The sequence below is a fragment of the Marmota monax genome, unplaced genomic scaffold, assembly GCF_021218885.2.
Source record: "Marmota monax isolate L192 unplaced genomic scaffold, Marmota_monax_Labrador192_F-V1.1 WCK01_AAM20220418_F8-fsc00082, whole genome shotgun sequence".
NCBI lineage: Eukaryota > Metazoa > Chordata > Mammalia > Rodentia > Sciuridae > Marmota > Marmota monax.
The window spans coordinates 5,805,220-5,820,073 of NW_026695207.1; the positions used below are offsets into that span (position 1 = coordinate 5,805,220).

Genomic DNA, 14,854 nt, shown 5'->3' on the forward strand with positions numbered 1-14,854 from the left:
CTTCAGAGTCACCCAGAAGGGATCTTCCAGTGGTTTATATGCCTGAGAAGTAAACCTGTGTGGCTGAAAATTCCATTCCTCATCCAATGCTTAGGTCAGGGGGTTAGTAAGGCTCTTTAGAAGCACAGTCTCTCCAAGGACAGAGGACACATTAGACCTCAGCAGTCAGGGTGGGGTCAGAGGCACGTTCCAGGACCTCTGGAGGACTGTGAGGCTCCTTGAAGCCCAGGGCAGAAGATGGACCAAAAAAAAAGCCCTCTGACTCAGCAAGCCCCACGCGGATAATGAAAATACACAGCATATTTTCATATTTCCCACTCTCTGGAACGGCCAGGTGACTATCCAGCAAGCCCCAACACCGCACCCCCAATACACACACACACACACACACACACACACACATGAGTGACCCCAGAAACACAGAGCAAATACTATGGCGGCAAACCCAGTGCTCACGGAGCCCCAACGCCCAGCACCCCCAGATTGGTGCCACGCCCCAGAACGACATCATCTGACAGGTCAGAGCCCCATTCCGCTTTCCGACCATAGAGGGCGCCTCGAGCACGTCCATTCAGAAACTGCTCTAAGGTGGCCACAGCCCGAGCCCGCCGGCCGCGCGGTCCACTGGGGAGCGAGGCCCAGCTCTTCTTGGGGCGCCGTCCCACCCCTCCCCACTGCTCACTGACGCGCACCCCCACAGTCAGGCCACTTCTCGTGCAGCGGCTTTCTCGTCTCCTCCCCGAGGCTTTTCTTCCCGCCTAGGGGCCCAAACCCTATCCTCTGCCGGAAAGGACCGGCAAGTGAGGAGAAGCGCTGGGGAAAACGCAGGCGCGCGTAGGAGGTGTCTGCTCGGGATGGGGAGAGCTGCCGGAGCCTCAGCAGCGGAGGAACCGTGGGCAAAGACATCCCGTCCGACTTTCCCGCCGTAGTTGGCCCGCAACCTTCACTAAGCGCAGCCTGGGAGCTGCGGGGCCCGAAGGGGCACGGGAAAGGGAGGCACAGGCTCAGGGTATAGGTGGACGGGGTGGGACCTGCACTTCTCCCCACTAAGCGGGTTTCTCCAAGGTGCACATCCTTGCTGGCGGGTTTTGAAATATTTGCTTTCTCAGTGTTTGCAAACTCAAGTCGCGGGCGTCCCAAGAGCCCCTGCGCAGGGTTCCCAGAGCCACCGTTCGGGCGAACGCACGGGGGCCAGACCTGCAGACTTAAGTGCCGCATTTAGGATACTTTTCCACTCGCGCGCGTCCCTGGCCAGCTCCTTCGTGCATTGTTTCCTGTCGTCTCTCCCAGCTGCCTCCTCCCCTGCCGGGCCCCGGGCATCTGGCGGATTATTTGTTCTTGGCTCACTCGGTGCGCGCGCGCGCTACAGGGCAAAAAAGACGCAGGCCGTGGCACGGAGGTTCAAGGGGCGTCCTTGGAGACCAGACCCCTCCCCTCTTCCTCGACTTTTACCACAGCCACATCTGGCTCACTCGCTCTCCTAGAGAACCCCGGAACCGCAGTGCTTCCAGCACGTCTCTCTGGAGAATTTAAAAGAATCTTCAAAATTTCCAAGTTACGTTTAACCAAATAATTAATTTTAAAAAAATTAAAAATTAAAAATAATTCGGAGAGGTATTTCGTACTGGATTATTTTCGTATTTCACCCAGAAGACAACCCTACACCAAGAGGCACTGTTCAGACTACTTACGAACTGATTTTGAATCCAAATTTCTCCTTTGGGGAGCGGGTGTTTCGAAATTCTTTTAATTTACCCCCATTTCTGCCTACTTAAAAATCACTTTACAAACTGTGTAAAATTGTACTCATTTTTTTCCCAAGAAAGATGTGCCCCAGATAAATGTTTGAATAAGCGTTGAAAAGAATGGACCTGCCAACAAGAAACTGTTCTAGTGACAAAATTAACAAACTCAGCCACCACCACCACAAGCAAATGCCTGTTTGAAACACCGGCTTGCAGAGTGGAAACTCTCTGCAGGCCCTCCCCCAGGAGTCGCTCTCCGCCAGCCACAGGCCTTTGAGCCCTGCCCAGGGTTCCAGGATCCTGGTGCACCCCTCCCACACAGGCTTTGCACAGCCACACACTGCAACAGGAGCATCGGGCTTCATTTCATTTAGTTTATTAGACAAAAATATATGATTTAGACAAGTTCGCTGACGCGCTATTTACAATCTGAAATCACTCTATATACAGAAAGAAAGAAAGAAACAAACAAACAAACAAAGAAAAAGAAGACACAAGCAGGTGGGGTCATTTACCGAATCGGATAATCAACCCGAGCGTGGTGACAGCCATGGGAGCCGCAGGCAGAGGCCTGGCCACCGGGTCGCGAGCTCAGGGTGGACGAGCCCCTTTCTGCAGGAAAGCGATGGATGAGAGTCGTTGACGTCGTTGTCATATTTGTCCTTTACACCAGTCTGAAATATTTGTCTTAATTCCTCCCTCATCTCCTCCCTCCCAACTCCTCCCCCCTCCCCCCGCAAAAGTAAAAGAAGATCCTTAATCAGGCAGACGGGAGCGCTGCTAGGATCCGCGGCGTTCCCTCCTGCGGGGCCAGCGAGCTGCATGGGAAACACAGCAAAACAAGAAGACACGAGTAATGTCAGTGGATGGACGCTGCGACACCGAGTCGCCACTTCTACCAGCAGAACTCAGTGTGAGGGCTGCAGCCCGCGCCGGCTCCCGGCTCCTGAGAAACTCTAATCGGCTCTGCTGGTCCGGTGCCGGCTTGGCGGATAGCACCTACAATAATGGCTGCACGACCCCCACAGCCTACCCGCCCGCTCTGCCCCGACCTAGACAAGCCCCCAGCTCCACCCGGTCCCTGGGCAAAAGCGAACAGCACTCACTTTTCTCGTACCGGCTGGAAGGGCGATTTTAACGGTTGTGCGGGCGAATCCGGCCTAGGAATGAGGTCTCTCTCTGCGGGGACGGGAAGAGGCAGAAGGTTAGGGTAGGGAGACCCGGGAGGGGGCGGGGCGGCAGCGAAGGAGGCTCCCTCCCCACGCATTCCTTCCCTCTGCTCCGGCAGGTTGGCGGGGGAAACTTCCTCCCCTCCCCCTAGCAGGAGCTGGTCTAGGGGTACAACACAGCCGGTTCCGAGAGCCCTAGGGCCGTGGCCTAGCTCGCCCGGCCTTAAGCTTACCCCACCCCTCCCAGATCTGTGTTTTCCTAGCCTCCGTTTGGGTGGACAAGGCGCAGGTACCTGGGAGCGCAGGGCTGCTACGGGCCGAGGCCTTGTCGACGTGGAGCGCCCCGGTGGCAACAGTGACGGGTGGCTGTGGCGGTGGTGGTGCTGGCAGGTGCGGCCCATGGGGCGCGGCGTGGGGCGCTCCGACGCCCAGGAAGGAACGCATGTTCAGCAGCGAGCCCTGTGCTAGGAACGCACCATTGGTCCAGTTGGAGAACTTGCCGATGTGGCAGGTGTACAGTCCGTGGCTAGGCAGAAAAGCGGGGTGTTGCAGCGGCGCACCGGTGGGAGGCCCGTGGGCACCCGGATGGCCCGTGGGCGGCGGCGGAGACGCCTTGGGCGCGCCGTCGGGGCTGGTGGCTGTCTCAGCCAGCGACCAGATCTTGGGCTTGCTGTGCGGCGCGCCCTGCAGGCCGACTGCCGCGGCGCCAGGGCTCAGAAGGCGAGTGCTTCCAGGTTCTGGGACATCCTTGGCCAGACCCAAGGGCGAGTCTGGGGGCTTGAGCATGTCGGCAGCTGCTAGCGGCGAGCCCTGATCCCGAGCAAGCGCAGCAGGAGCGGCGGGCGCTCGAGGCGCCTCTGCCTTGTCCTCCTCGTCCTCGTTGCTCTGGTCGCCGTCATGTTCGTCAATCTTGTCAATGTCAATGCTCTCCAGGTCTATCTCTTCATCGTCCTCGGCTTTCTCGGGGTCACCCTCAGTGTCGCTACCAAAGAGGGTACCGTCCTCCTGGTCCTTGCTGCGCGCACCCCACGTAACCTTGTTCTCCTTCTTGAGGCGCCGGCGCGCGTTGGCGAACCAGGTGGAGACCTGCGTGAGGGTCATCTTGGTGATGATGGCCAGCATGATCTTCTCGCCCTTGGTGGGGTACGGGTTCTTGCGGTGCTCGTTCAGCCAGGCCTTGAGCGTGCTGGTGCTCTCGCGCGTGGCGTTCTTGGGCCGCCCGGGGTCCCCATATTGGAACTGGCCGTAGGGGTAATAGGCTGGTGCTGTGTGGGCTGCGAAGGTGGCGGGGTGCACCCCAGGGTTGTCCTTGAGTTCATACTGCGAGCCCTACAGCCAGGGCAGAGCGAAAGCAGAGAGAAAGGAAGGAGGTGGAGAGAGAAAGAGAGACAGGGAGTGAGAGGTGAGTCCCCTAAGCCGGGAAAGTCGGAGCAGCCACTCTGGTCAGCCCCAGGGCCTCCTAGGATCCCGGATCCACTGGACTTTTGCGGGGCCGGGTATGCTCCCACGCAAGAAGGCCCCATCCACTCCCGGGGAAGGAGCGGGCTCTCAGGTCCTGGAGCTGTGCTTTCCATCACAGAGATCCGGTTTTGTCACTCTAGAAAAACTTCTAGAAACCGTGCATTTCTAGAAGAATGCAGCTAGATAGTCACAGCTCCCTTGAATTTCCCTAGGCCCCCTCCCAGTCCCCCAACAACTCGTGAAACCCTGATCTCCAAGTTTATCTTATGCTAGCTAGAGAAGAAAACCTTTTAACTAGGCTCATGAAACAGTTCCTCCAAATGCAAAGGACCCAGAACTCAAGCCCCAGCAACCCCACTTTCCTCCCTGAAGGGATCAATTAAAATAAACCACCATGGGTTTTCTTCAGGTCTAAATTCACCCGCAGTTTAAAATGAAAGCACACTCCCTTCACCTCCCAAATTAATCTGCATAAATGATCCCCTCACACTTAGAGGTCTGCAGTGGTGACAGGTAATTTAAAATTTTAATCCTGGCCATCATCACAACAATAACAAAACACCATTTGTTTTTGTTTTGTTTTTTTTTAAATACAAAAGGAGGGCTTATCCAGTAAAATATTAACGCTGGGGCCTGGAGCCAGTGGCTGCAAGAGGGGAACCGGTTCAGTTTCCTGGGCCTCTTCTCGGTTACTTTATCTCTTAAGTTTGACTTTGATCTGGAGCAAGCAAACACAAACTGTTTGCAAGGCATTCGGAGGCGGTGATTTATTTGCAATCAATATTCTTTTTATCATCAGTAGTAAAACACAGCGAGTCAAATTATCGCATCAGGTTTTTTGGTAAATAACACTTTATCTTTCTAACAACCTCATTAGGCCTCATTATTACCATAAATTGCCCAGACAGACGTTTGCTCACAATTTTATCTTTTGACTTCCAAATACCCAATCCTAATGGCTTGGAAACCCAGGCCTAGAATGGAGTTTGACTTTGGGCTTACTTTCCAGAAATCGGCAGGAGACCTGGAGGTAAAGCACACACTTTGGGGGAAGCACTTAAACTTATCATTCCCTTAGTAAAACAAACAAACAAACAACAACATCAACCGGAAAAAAAACCCAAAAAACTAGCTTGCCCTTTCCCACTGAACCACAATGCACAAGGCCCTCCCCACAAGCCCCCTCCCCCACAGGCACACAGGCAGAGTTCCCAAATGGCTCACATCTGTATTCAAAATTTTGATAAAAATTACCATCCTCCATGAAATTTCGTCCAGTTTCTATGTTAGTGAAGGGGAACGCCAGCCTCTTAGAAAGTTGTAAAGAGCACATTTCTTTGACTAATTCCTTAGGTGACTGAGACCACACAGAAACGATTTCTGTGGCCAGATTCGTTTTTGCTTACTCTTTGCAAAATGCAGTTTGCGTTTTTCAATGTATTTTGGTAGTAATTGTAAAGACGACATTTAGGCCTCCTCTCTGCTGGGAATTCTTTTTGAAAGGACACCTTGTAAATCTCTCATCGCTTCCCAGGCATCCCCGGGAACAAAATGGGGGCTGATTTCTCTGGATAGTAGGCGATCTGAAAGGCCTCTGGGGCCCATTTCAGAGAAATAAGCTTTCTTTCCGAACTACAAGAAAAGTTACAAGAAAACATGCGTGCTGCTTTCCTCCTGCACTGCTGGCGGGCATTTAGTCCTGGTCTCTTCTTCGGAAGTGAGGATAATTCGGGGGTGCCTGAAAATTGTGTTATACAGCCCGCAGCCACGCAGAAGGGGCTGCCTCCTCTCCTCCTCGACTCTGCGCCTACCTCGCGATTCATGAGCAGCCCGAAGTTTAAACAGCCCCAACCTTGCAGGAAAACCGCTCACTTGGAGGGACCGACAGGCCAGTGCCCCTGCAGAGAATTAAATTTGCAGCCCCCTCCCCCATCTGACACCCACTGGGACGGGAGACTGAGAAGGCACCATTTATTTTAAGCCCAGGGACACTATTTTCTTTAAGCCTTCATTATGTAACGTGAGAAGTTAAATGCTTTGATACAAATGAAATGAAAACTTTGGCAACTTACAAAAGTAGAAGCTAACACCGTTTCAGACGCCAACATTTACTTCAACTTTATGTTTTTAAACCTTCAATTTGCACACACGCCATTAAAGGACCTCGCCGTTCCTCCGATGTCTATTGTTAGGGTGATGTTGAGGGACTCTAGCTTTACAGGGTTCCCTCCGGCCAACTCAGACAACGACCTTGGCTCTGCCAAACAGGGAAAAAGCAAGTCTCCTCCACCCAGTTCAGAAGCTGGGAGACCGCGCAAACGAGGGCCTCGGCAAGCAACGGGAGTCCTGGTAAACTGGGCCAGGCTGCGGGAACCCGTGGGCCTGTCCTGGCTCCCAGGCCGCGCGGGTAGAGTTTCCTCCCGACCTCCAGCGCCGGGCCGCTCACCCCTGGCCTGCTCCAGCGGCCTCTACTCGCGCGCGACACCCTTCCTGGCTGTGGCCTTCCGCCTCTTTGGGCCGAGATGGCCGGGCGTTACCGGCCCAGACTCTCTGCCCTCCTAAGTCCCTGGGGGTCGCGGCCTCCGCCCGCTGATAACCCGCCAGCAAAACATTTCCCGCTCCTAGCCTGGGTCGGGTCTAGGCGTCCTCTGTCCCTCCCGCGCGCCGGGGACCCTTGTTCCCCTTGCCCAAGGCGCCAGGTCCGAGGTTAGAGGCAGGCGAAGACTAGGAGGGCGCGCAGGAGGCCGCGCAGGAGGCCGCGCAGGAGGCCGGTGCACTCACCATCTGCGAGAAGAGGCTGAGATCCGCGGCGTAGGGCAGGAAGGCGCTGTAGTTGGGCGCGCCAGCGTAAGGTCCGGCCGCGGCGTACATGCCCAGCACCGAGGTGACGGCGGCCGCGCCAGCTCCGGCTCCCAGCTCCGCCGCCCCGGGCCGGCCCGACGAGGCGGCGGCCGCGGCCGCGGCGGCAGCCGCCAATACCCCTGGACGCTCACTGCCGTAGGCACCGGGCCCCGCGGCGCTCAGGTACTGCGGGTAGCCCAGCTGCGGGAAGGACATGTCCGCGGACTTGGCGGCGGCGGCGGCGGGCAAGTATTAAAGGGAGGGGGAGGGAGGCGGAGGCCAACGGGGGGATTGGAGGGGACGCCGCGGGGGGAAGCGGGCGGCAGCCCCGGCGCGCTCGGGCCGGCCCAAGAGTGGGGGCCGGTCGCTTCTCCTTGGCCGGTGCTCTCCGGCGCCCGGCTCCCGGCTGCGCCCGGATCCGCGATCGCGCGCCGACTGCGGCGGCTGTCCTCGGCTCGGCGGCGGGGCTTTCAGACACAATTTGAAGTTGATGCTTTGATTGGCATCCCCTTGAGCGCAGGCCCCGCCCCTGTCTCCCCTCCCGCCCCCTCCCTGCCTCCCGCCCGCCCTCACCGTCCGCTCCCGCCCCTCCCGGCGAGCACGTGGTGCCCCGCGCCGGCCGGGCCACCTCCTCCTGCGGTGGGCGCGCGCGGCTGGGCCACTGGGTCCGGGTCCGGAGGCTGCAGGCTCCTTCCGGACCAGCTCCCGAGGCTGTCTGACAACCTGTCGACATGGGTTTACAGCTGTCTGACACCCAGTTTTGCAGCTGAGGTGTGTCCCTTTTTTTAACAAAAACAACTCAGCAACTGCTTTTCTACCGTTAGGGAGGCGGGGCAGAGGCCCGCAGTGCTCAGCCCGGTCGAGGGTGACAGCCAACCTCCAGCGGCCTCTCTCAGAGACTGGAGCTGCCTTTCCTCCCCGGGACATCTTTGGTAGAAGTGCACCCGGGAGTCCTCCGTGCGCCAGTAAACCCGCGTGACGAGACACCTCCATGCAAGACGCGGCGTCCCAGTGGCCGTACTAGGTAGTAGCGGATCATCGATCAATATTTAATCTCGTTGTACTTGGAAAAGAGGGAGTGGCCAAGCTCTGCGGGCTTTTCCAAATGTGAAAACTTTGAGAAGGAGTAATCCAGCTGAGAAGTCCCTGCTTAGGGGAAAGATGCAGTCCGCAGCGCTAGGTTCTGCAGGGAGGAGGGGAGGGGTAAGGAGAGGAGGGGAGGGGCCTTTTCTTCACCAAGAAAGCACCACTGCAGTCAGAAGGAAGCATCCCCCATCTCTCTCCTGTCCTGGGAAGCCAGCGCGCACTGGACGCCCAGGTTTGTTTCCTAGGTGTGAGAGGCAGGAAGTAAACTTGTGAGGAGCGCGCGGACCCGAGGTGGCACCGCTGCCAGCCCGGAGACAGGGCAGTCCCCTGGCCCCTGGACCCACATCTTCCTTTTCTCTCCGCCTTCCCTTTCTATTCTCAGACTCGCTGGAAGAGACAAGCCGACCCAGCCGGCCGCAGCAAGCTTGGGAGTGGCTGTGGGTCTCCTGGCCTGGCTGCACCGCTAGAAGCTGAATGCAGGGTCCTCCTCGCCTCCGCGTGCCATGGAAGGCCCCTCGGGCAGGTCACTTTCGAGCTATTCTCGATGGCTTTGGTCCAAGTGCCGCGGGACCAAGAGTGTCCAGGTACCAAATCCTGTTCCTGGGGCCACTTTGCGCTCCACTCTCTGCAAGGCGGCAAGATTCGGAGTGCACTCCCGCCCCCACCCCCAGGTTGCTGCATGCTGGATCCCGCACGGAGTTTCACTTGTTACTGGGGACTGGGCCTAGGCTTAGGCAGCTGGGGGCTGCCGGATGAATCTAGCCCCAAGACCCCGCCCATCCTCTATGTATTGTTGGTTAGCAGAGCCCCAGGACCCCGTACTCAGGTCCGACCCCCAGCTCCTCCTCCCCCTGGAGACTTATGAGATGTGCAGTGCCTCCAGGCCCCTGGGAATTCTACAGCCTCAGGAAGGCTCCATTTCCCGGACCTGAGAACACTAAGCTACCGCCTATAATTAGACACAATAAGGCCCATAATAGTAATTACTAATTACCCGCTCCAAAATCAGGCATAATTTTTCTGCTCTGAGTTAGGTCTTCCTGTTCAGCTCCCCCCACCCCACCCTCCCACACACAACCTGTCCCTACACACTTCAGACACCTCCAGGCCTACCTCTAGCACCGGATTCTGGGTGGCCAGCAGTTGGCACTGGGTTCTGCAGCTCTGGGAAGTCCTTAACTGCAGGTTCCTCCTAATCACCAGTCCATCCCCTCACTTCCAACTCAGAGCTAGATCTCTTATTCCCATTCCCCATTCCCATACCCAAAGCAAATCCGAAGGATACAGATGAATCATTCTGTGAGAAATGGGCCAGCTATACCACTGTTCTGGTTTAGCAAAGCCTCAGTGTCACATTTCAAGGCCACAGTTAAATACAGGTGAGATAAGCCCTCCTGGAGAATGAGGTGGAATGTAAGTCCAGAAACACTTCCCAGTGCTAGGATTTGACTGCATGGATTGATTACCTTCTTCCTACCTGCTCATCACAGCTTCCCACCCTGGTTGCTGGTCTCAGGTTGCCACACTTCTAACCATTATAACCTTCAAGGGAGGGAACTGGAAAGGAGCAGTAGGGGCTTTGTCCTGACCCTCAACCAGTCTGACAGAGCCACCATTCTATGCTATGGGTATATCATCTACATTGGGCATCCAAAGCAGGTAAACTCTTGAAGACATCAGCAAGGTAAGTGGGAGACCTTGGCTGGGCCCTGCTTGAAATGTTCCCTGGGAACACCATCTAGCACTACTTGGCAAGGTCTGCAGATTTGCACCCAGGGATTTCCTGAGAAAGGTGCTGAAGTGTTGATTGTGGACCATTTTCTGCCCAAGAATCAGAGATGGGCTGCACCCCAGACCTCTGAGCTTCAATCCATTTCCAGGAGGTGCCAGCAGAACCTTGTGGGCTCTCTTATTTCTCTTTGCAACTAGCCACAGAGAGAGAAATAGGGAAATAAAGGGAAAGAAAATTGCCTTCAAATTCTCTAATTGGAGAGGGGGCTGGGAGATGAGCAGAAAAACCTCCTGGCTCAGCAGGCTCAGGACACCCCCCCCCAAACACACACACACACACACACACACACACACACACACACCATAGCATGGAATAGTGTACCAAGCCCCAGAGCTTGGTGGCCTCTGGTGTCCAAACTAGGAGAACACAGTGTCTGGTAGCCATTGGCCTAACTTGAATACCTTTAAAAGGGGTTCAGATCTTCCCCCAAGGAAGTCAGCCAGTTCAGTCTCTCTGGGAGAGAGAACAGGGAAGGAGGAGCAGAGAAGAGGGAAGCCAGGATCTGCTGGTGCTTCCAGCCCGTGCAGCAGGTGGGAGGATTTGGGGGCTATTGTGTGGGGCAAGTGTTGAAAACCAGTATCAGCAGTGCTGTGCTGGATTGGAAATAGGGAGATCAGTTTCGTGACCCTCAGATGCTGTCCCTAGCTCCTGAAGGGTGACTCAGGCAGGGACCCTCATAGGAGGCTGCTCCTGGCTAGAGAAGACCTGTTCTGTAGCTGCTGCATCTCTAACCTGCCACAAGCAGAGCCAAAACCTTCAGTCAGACAGACCTAGGGGTCGCTGCGGTGGGATCCCAGCTCTGCCGGTTGACCTCCAGGGCCAGGTCTGGGAGTCTGTGTGCCTTGCGACACAGTGTGAAGCTCTGCAAAGTCCTGACTCCCAAACAGGGAAGTCAGGACCCTGGGTGCACCCCTGCCCAGGGCTAGCATGGGACTTTGGGTGTTTATGCAGAGCATTCTCTTAGGACTTGGCACCAGAGGGCCTAGAACAGGCCTCCCCGTGGAGTGGGGGAGGTAAAGTGGTTGGGGGCAGTTGGCTAACAATGCACCTTTGAGCCAAGTTGATTTTTAATGTTTTTAAAACTTAATGAGAGGTTTACTTGTTTGTTTTGTGCCGTTTTCCAAGTGAGAGGAAACTGCTATCCCTGCTTGGAAGATCAGGTCTCCTTTTCCTCTTCCCAACCCTTCAGCACTGTTGCATGGAGCTTTTTACTTAGGACGAGATTAGACAAACCCAAGGGCGTCCTCATTACAACTTCATTGCTTAAGGAATAATTTTCCATTGCTTTTGAGGCTCTGCCTTCCCAGAGTCTCTGGCACAGAAGGGGAGGTCCATGAGAGGATGGATTCCCTCTGGAGCAGTCTTTGGAAATGGCCTCTGGCGCCAGTACCTGGCAGCGCAGACCAGTCAGGGAGATGCGCAGAGGAGCCTCTGCCCTGGCCTCCGGCCTTTCAAAATGGCCATTCTTTGCTCTAGGGATGGCGGGGCTCCTGAGCGGTGCAGTGGCTAAGTGTTGGGGTTGGGTGGCCTGACCCGGGATGTATCACATGGACCTCAATCAGGCCCTCAAAGAGTGCGCCCTGATTTAAGAGTCAAAGTAAACACTGTTTAGGACTCTGCAGACTCTTGGATGCCTTTCACTGGGTGACAGCGAGGGGAGCATTAGACAGTTCAGGGAAAGAGGCTGAGACCCTCTGCTGGAACCCCCTCACAGGTGGACCCCAGTTCCCCATATGGTGTGGTGTCTGCAGCAGCAACCCACGGTCCCCCAGGCCCCACCCCTGGGTGCCGGGCCTGCGTGCTCCTGCTGCGCCAAGCTGGGACCTCTCAGGTCCGGGGACTCCCCTGGTGACCCCAGACCAAAGTCCCAGGCTGAGTGCGTCCTGAGAGTGCGGGGCTGCCGGACCGGCGGCCGCCGATCCTGCACCGCTGAAGGAGCCCAATCAGGCTGGCGATTAGAGTGGCGGCGGGTGACTCCAGGGAGATCCTGGAAGGAAGCGCCAGGGAGCTTCGGAGGGCAGAGATCGAGGGCCGCTGTACACCGCCCGCATCCTGGTCGGAGCGGCGCAGAGCGACCTGGCTGGAGTGGGGCGACCGGGAAAGCTGCGGGCCAGCGCTGCCAGACGGAAGCCTCCGGAGCCGGGCCGAGTTTCCCACGGAGAAAGGGCAGAGGAATGGCCCACAGAGGCCGGCCTTGAGTGCCATGATGTCGCGGTCCCCGAGCATCGGAGAAAGTGAATTACATGCGTGTGCACACACGTAAATATTTTATAAATCTCCTGGTAATTAACCAGATCATCTCCATTATGCCTCCAATATGATCAACAGCGACGGTGTGAGGGCTTTCAGGGTTTATAATTTGATGTCACCAGACGGCTGCTCGGGGGCAGAGGCACAATCGCCGCGCCAGCTGCACTTGTATTTATTTGTTTTTCTGCTGTGTTCCTGTAGGGCTCCATTATGCAGTTTTTAATTAGTTTGTGTTTGTATTTCACCCGTCCCAAATCAATGCCATCCCGGAGCAAGGCCATGTAAATTCCTGCAGTACAGGTGTCGCTGCCTGTTCCGTACACTGGCAAACGCGTGTCTGACAAATGAAAGCGAGCTGCCACGCCGACTGGCAGCTCCCGGCAGCCAGAGCCGCAGATCAAAGCCAGCGGGGACTTCTGCGCCCAGGAGCGCCATAGCGGATGCTGCTTCTAATGCCATTGGAGGAAGTCGGGCAGAGCGAGTTGGGGACCAGGTGACTTTTCGTTCTCCTTAAACCCTGGCTGTCCCAGGGTCAGCGCTGGTCCTGGGCCCCCATTCCTGTTAGGGCATGCAGCCCCGGGAGCTTGGTGTGGTGATATTCACTGGCGGGTGACCTAGAGCTACCGAAGATCCCTGTGACTTCCTGCCTGCTTCCAGTCACATTAACCAGAGCAAAGATGAGCGTACTCCGACTTTTCTAGGCTTGCGACGCAGCCCCACCCTTGTTGTGCAGTCTCTTCCTTCTTGAAACGACCTCTGTGGAGTGCGTGTAAATCTTTTCTTCCAGCCACTGGGGAATTCTCTTAAAGCTTTCTTTTTTGTTGGGAATAAGAGATTGCTCATCTTTAACTAGGCCACATAGAAATTATGATTCAACAGCAGTGTATATTTAATTAGAGTAATCTCACTTGAATTTAATTACCTAATGAATTATTTGTTTAAAAGGTAGAAGGTCTTGTTTGCCAAGTACCAGGCAGACCTCTGATAAGAACTTCTGTTATAAGGATGTTCCAGTTTAAAAGCAGGCATGTCTAAAATTGATATCTTAACTCTCTGGATAGGCAATATCACTGCACTGCTCAGACCAAAACCATGGTCAGGGGAAGATGTCAGGAGTGGGCTGGGGGTGGTGACACCATTCCAGCCACACAGAGGTTCTCTTCTTTCCCTTTGCAAAGTAGTGTCCTCTGACTTTTTTTTTTTTTTTGTCTTGTAAGTTCAGTTTATTTTAAAAACTTAACTAATGTTGCTTTCAGTGTTTTTTTTTCTTTTTTTCCTTCTAGAGCAAGATAAGACTGCTGTCTGTTAGAGGACTTATGATTAGTATTTATGCCTGGGGTATCCACACTGGTTTCTGGAAGTCCGTCTGATGCATATCAAATTTTACTGACCCAAAAGTTGACCTTAACCTTTAACTCCTAAAGTTTGGAACAACTCCACATTCTCTTGTTTCCAAAAGCAAGTGAAAACTGTGCCTGAACATGCCATCCTTCCCAGGAGGCTCCCGAGTTGTCCCTAGGTAATGCCAGCAGCTGTTGCACCTAATCATAGGGACCTGGCTGAGGGAGAGTGATCCTGACTGGAGCTCCCATCCTGTTTCCCACTGTCCTGGCCAGCTGCTGCAGAAGCAGACGACTTCATTTCTTTCTCCATCCCTGTGTGAGGGAGACTCAGCCGGGAAATGCATATAGGGGGCCCAGGTCTCACTGAAAAGAGGAAATAAGAACATCTCAAATCAACATGACTGAATTTCACTGTAATTTCCGTTGCCATTTTATTCATTGGTTTGCAGGCATGGGCACTTATCATGTAAATGTTAAATATTACAAATATTATGTCCAACAAAGTAGGAATGAGCCTATAGAAAAATACCACAGTTGAAAAGAATTATTAATTTTTGGTTCCTTTTTACAATCTGTGATTTATAGCATAGCTGTGCATTTTGAAATTGATGCTCCAACAATCAAGACTGGTTAAATTATAAACTCAATCACATTCAATTATGGTCACAGAAGTATATTTCTTCCAAAGAAACAGATTTACATGAATACATTTTTAAAGCTTATTTATGAATTTACTTCACATATTCTTCCAAATAACAACTGACAGTAACAACCAGAGAGGATGTGAGATAATAGCTTAGGATTGATAATACATTTCTCAGATCTGAGCAAATCCAAAGATGATTTCCTAGTAAAACCCTCAAAGGAAATGATATGTGTGGGATGGGAGAATGGGAAAACTCTAAATGGCATATTTGTGTTTGAAGCTTCCAAAAATGTTTGAAATTTAGACCAGTGTTCTATCTCCCATGACTTCATATCAGCCCTCCAACCATTTATAATATTAAAGATAAAAGTCTACCTACTAGAAACCCCTTTAAAAATCTATCAACAAAAATATGCTCACAGGATACATACTGAGTAGAAAGTTTAATGCATTCCAGGTTTCTAAGGGATGAATGCTCTCAACCTCCTGGGTCTTTAGGTTACTATCTATTCATCAGACAC

General features: G+C 54.1%; 1 protein-coding gene and 1 long non-coding RNA gene across 3 annotated transcripts; one reads left to right on the forward strand and one right to left on the reverse strand.

Annotated features, from left to right (window-relative positions):
* Positions 1-2,105: 2,105 nt before the first annotated feature.
* On the reverse strand, positions 2,106-7,669 carry Irx1 (iroquois homeobox 1). The gene is made up of 4 exons (XM_046430365.1): positions 7,157-7,669; positions 3,208-4,243; positions 2,852-2,924; positions 2,106-2,563 (listed from the first exon to the last, which is right to left on the reverse strand). Exons 1-4 carry the CDS (start codon positions 7,430-7,432, stop codon positions 2,506-2,508), a joined length of 1,443 nt encoding a protein of 480 aa, XP_046286321.1. The 5' UTR covers positions 7,433-7,669; the 3' UTR covers positions 2,106-2,505.
* Positions 7,670-7,853: 184 nt separating this feature from the next.
* On the forward strand, positions 7,854-14,409 carry LOC124083662 (uncharacterized). 2 transcript variants are annotated; one of them, XR_006848860.2, is made up of 2 exons: positions 7,854-8,240; positions 8,685-14,409. It is a non-coding gene; the product is annotated as an uncharacterized LOC124083662 (long non-coding RNA). The 2 variants fall into 2 exon arrangements; XR_006848861.2 differs by lacking the exon at positions 7,854-8,240 and adding an exon at positions 8,453-8,534.
* The last annotated feature ends 445 nt before the right edge of the window (positions 14,410-14,854 follow it).

Coding starts and splice junctions, on each gene's coding strand:
- Irx1 (XM_046430365.1), bottom strand. CDS start 7,432: ATGTCCTTCCCGCAGCTGGGCTACCCGCAGTACCTGAGCGCCGCGGGG. Junction 4,244..7,156: donor TCAGCCTCTTCTCGCAGATG/GTGAGTGCACCG, acceptor CCCTGGCTGTAG/GGCTCGCAGTATGAACTCAA. Junction 2,564..2,851: donor TTCCAGCCGGTACGAGAAAA/GTGAGTGCTGTT, acceptor TTTCCCATGCAG/CTCGCTGGCCCCGCAGGAGG.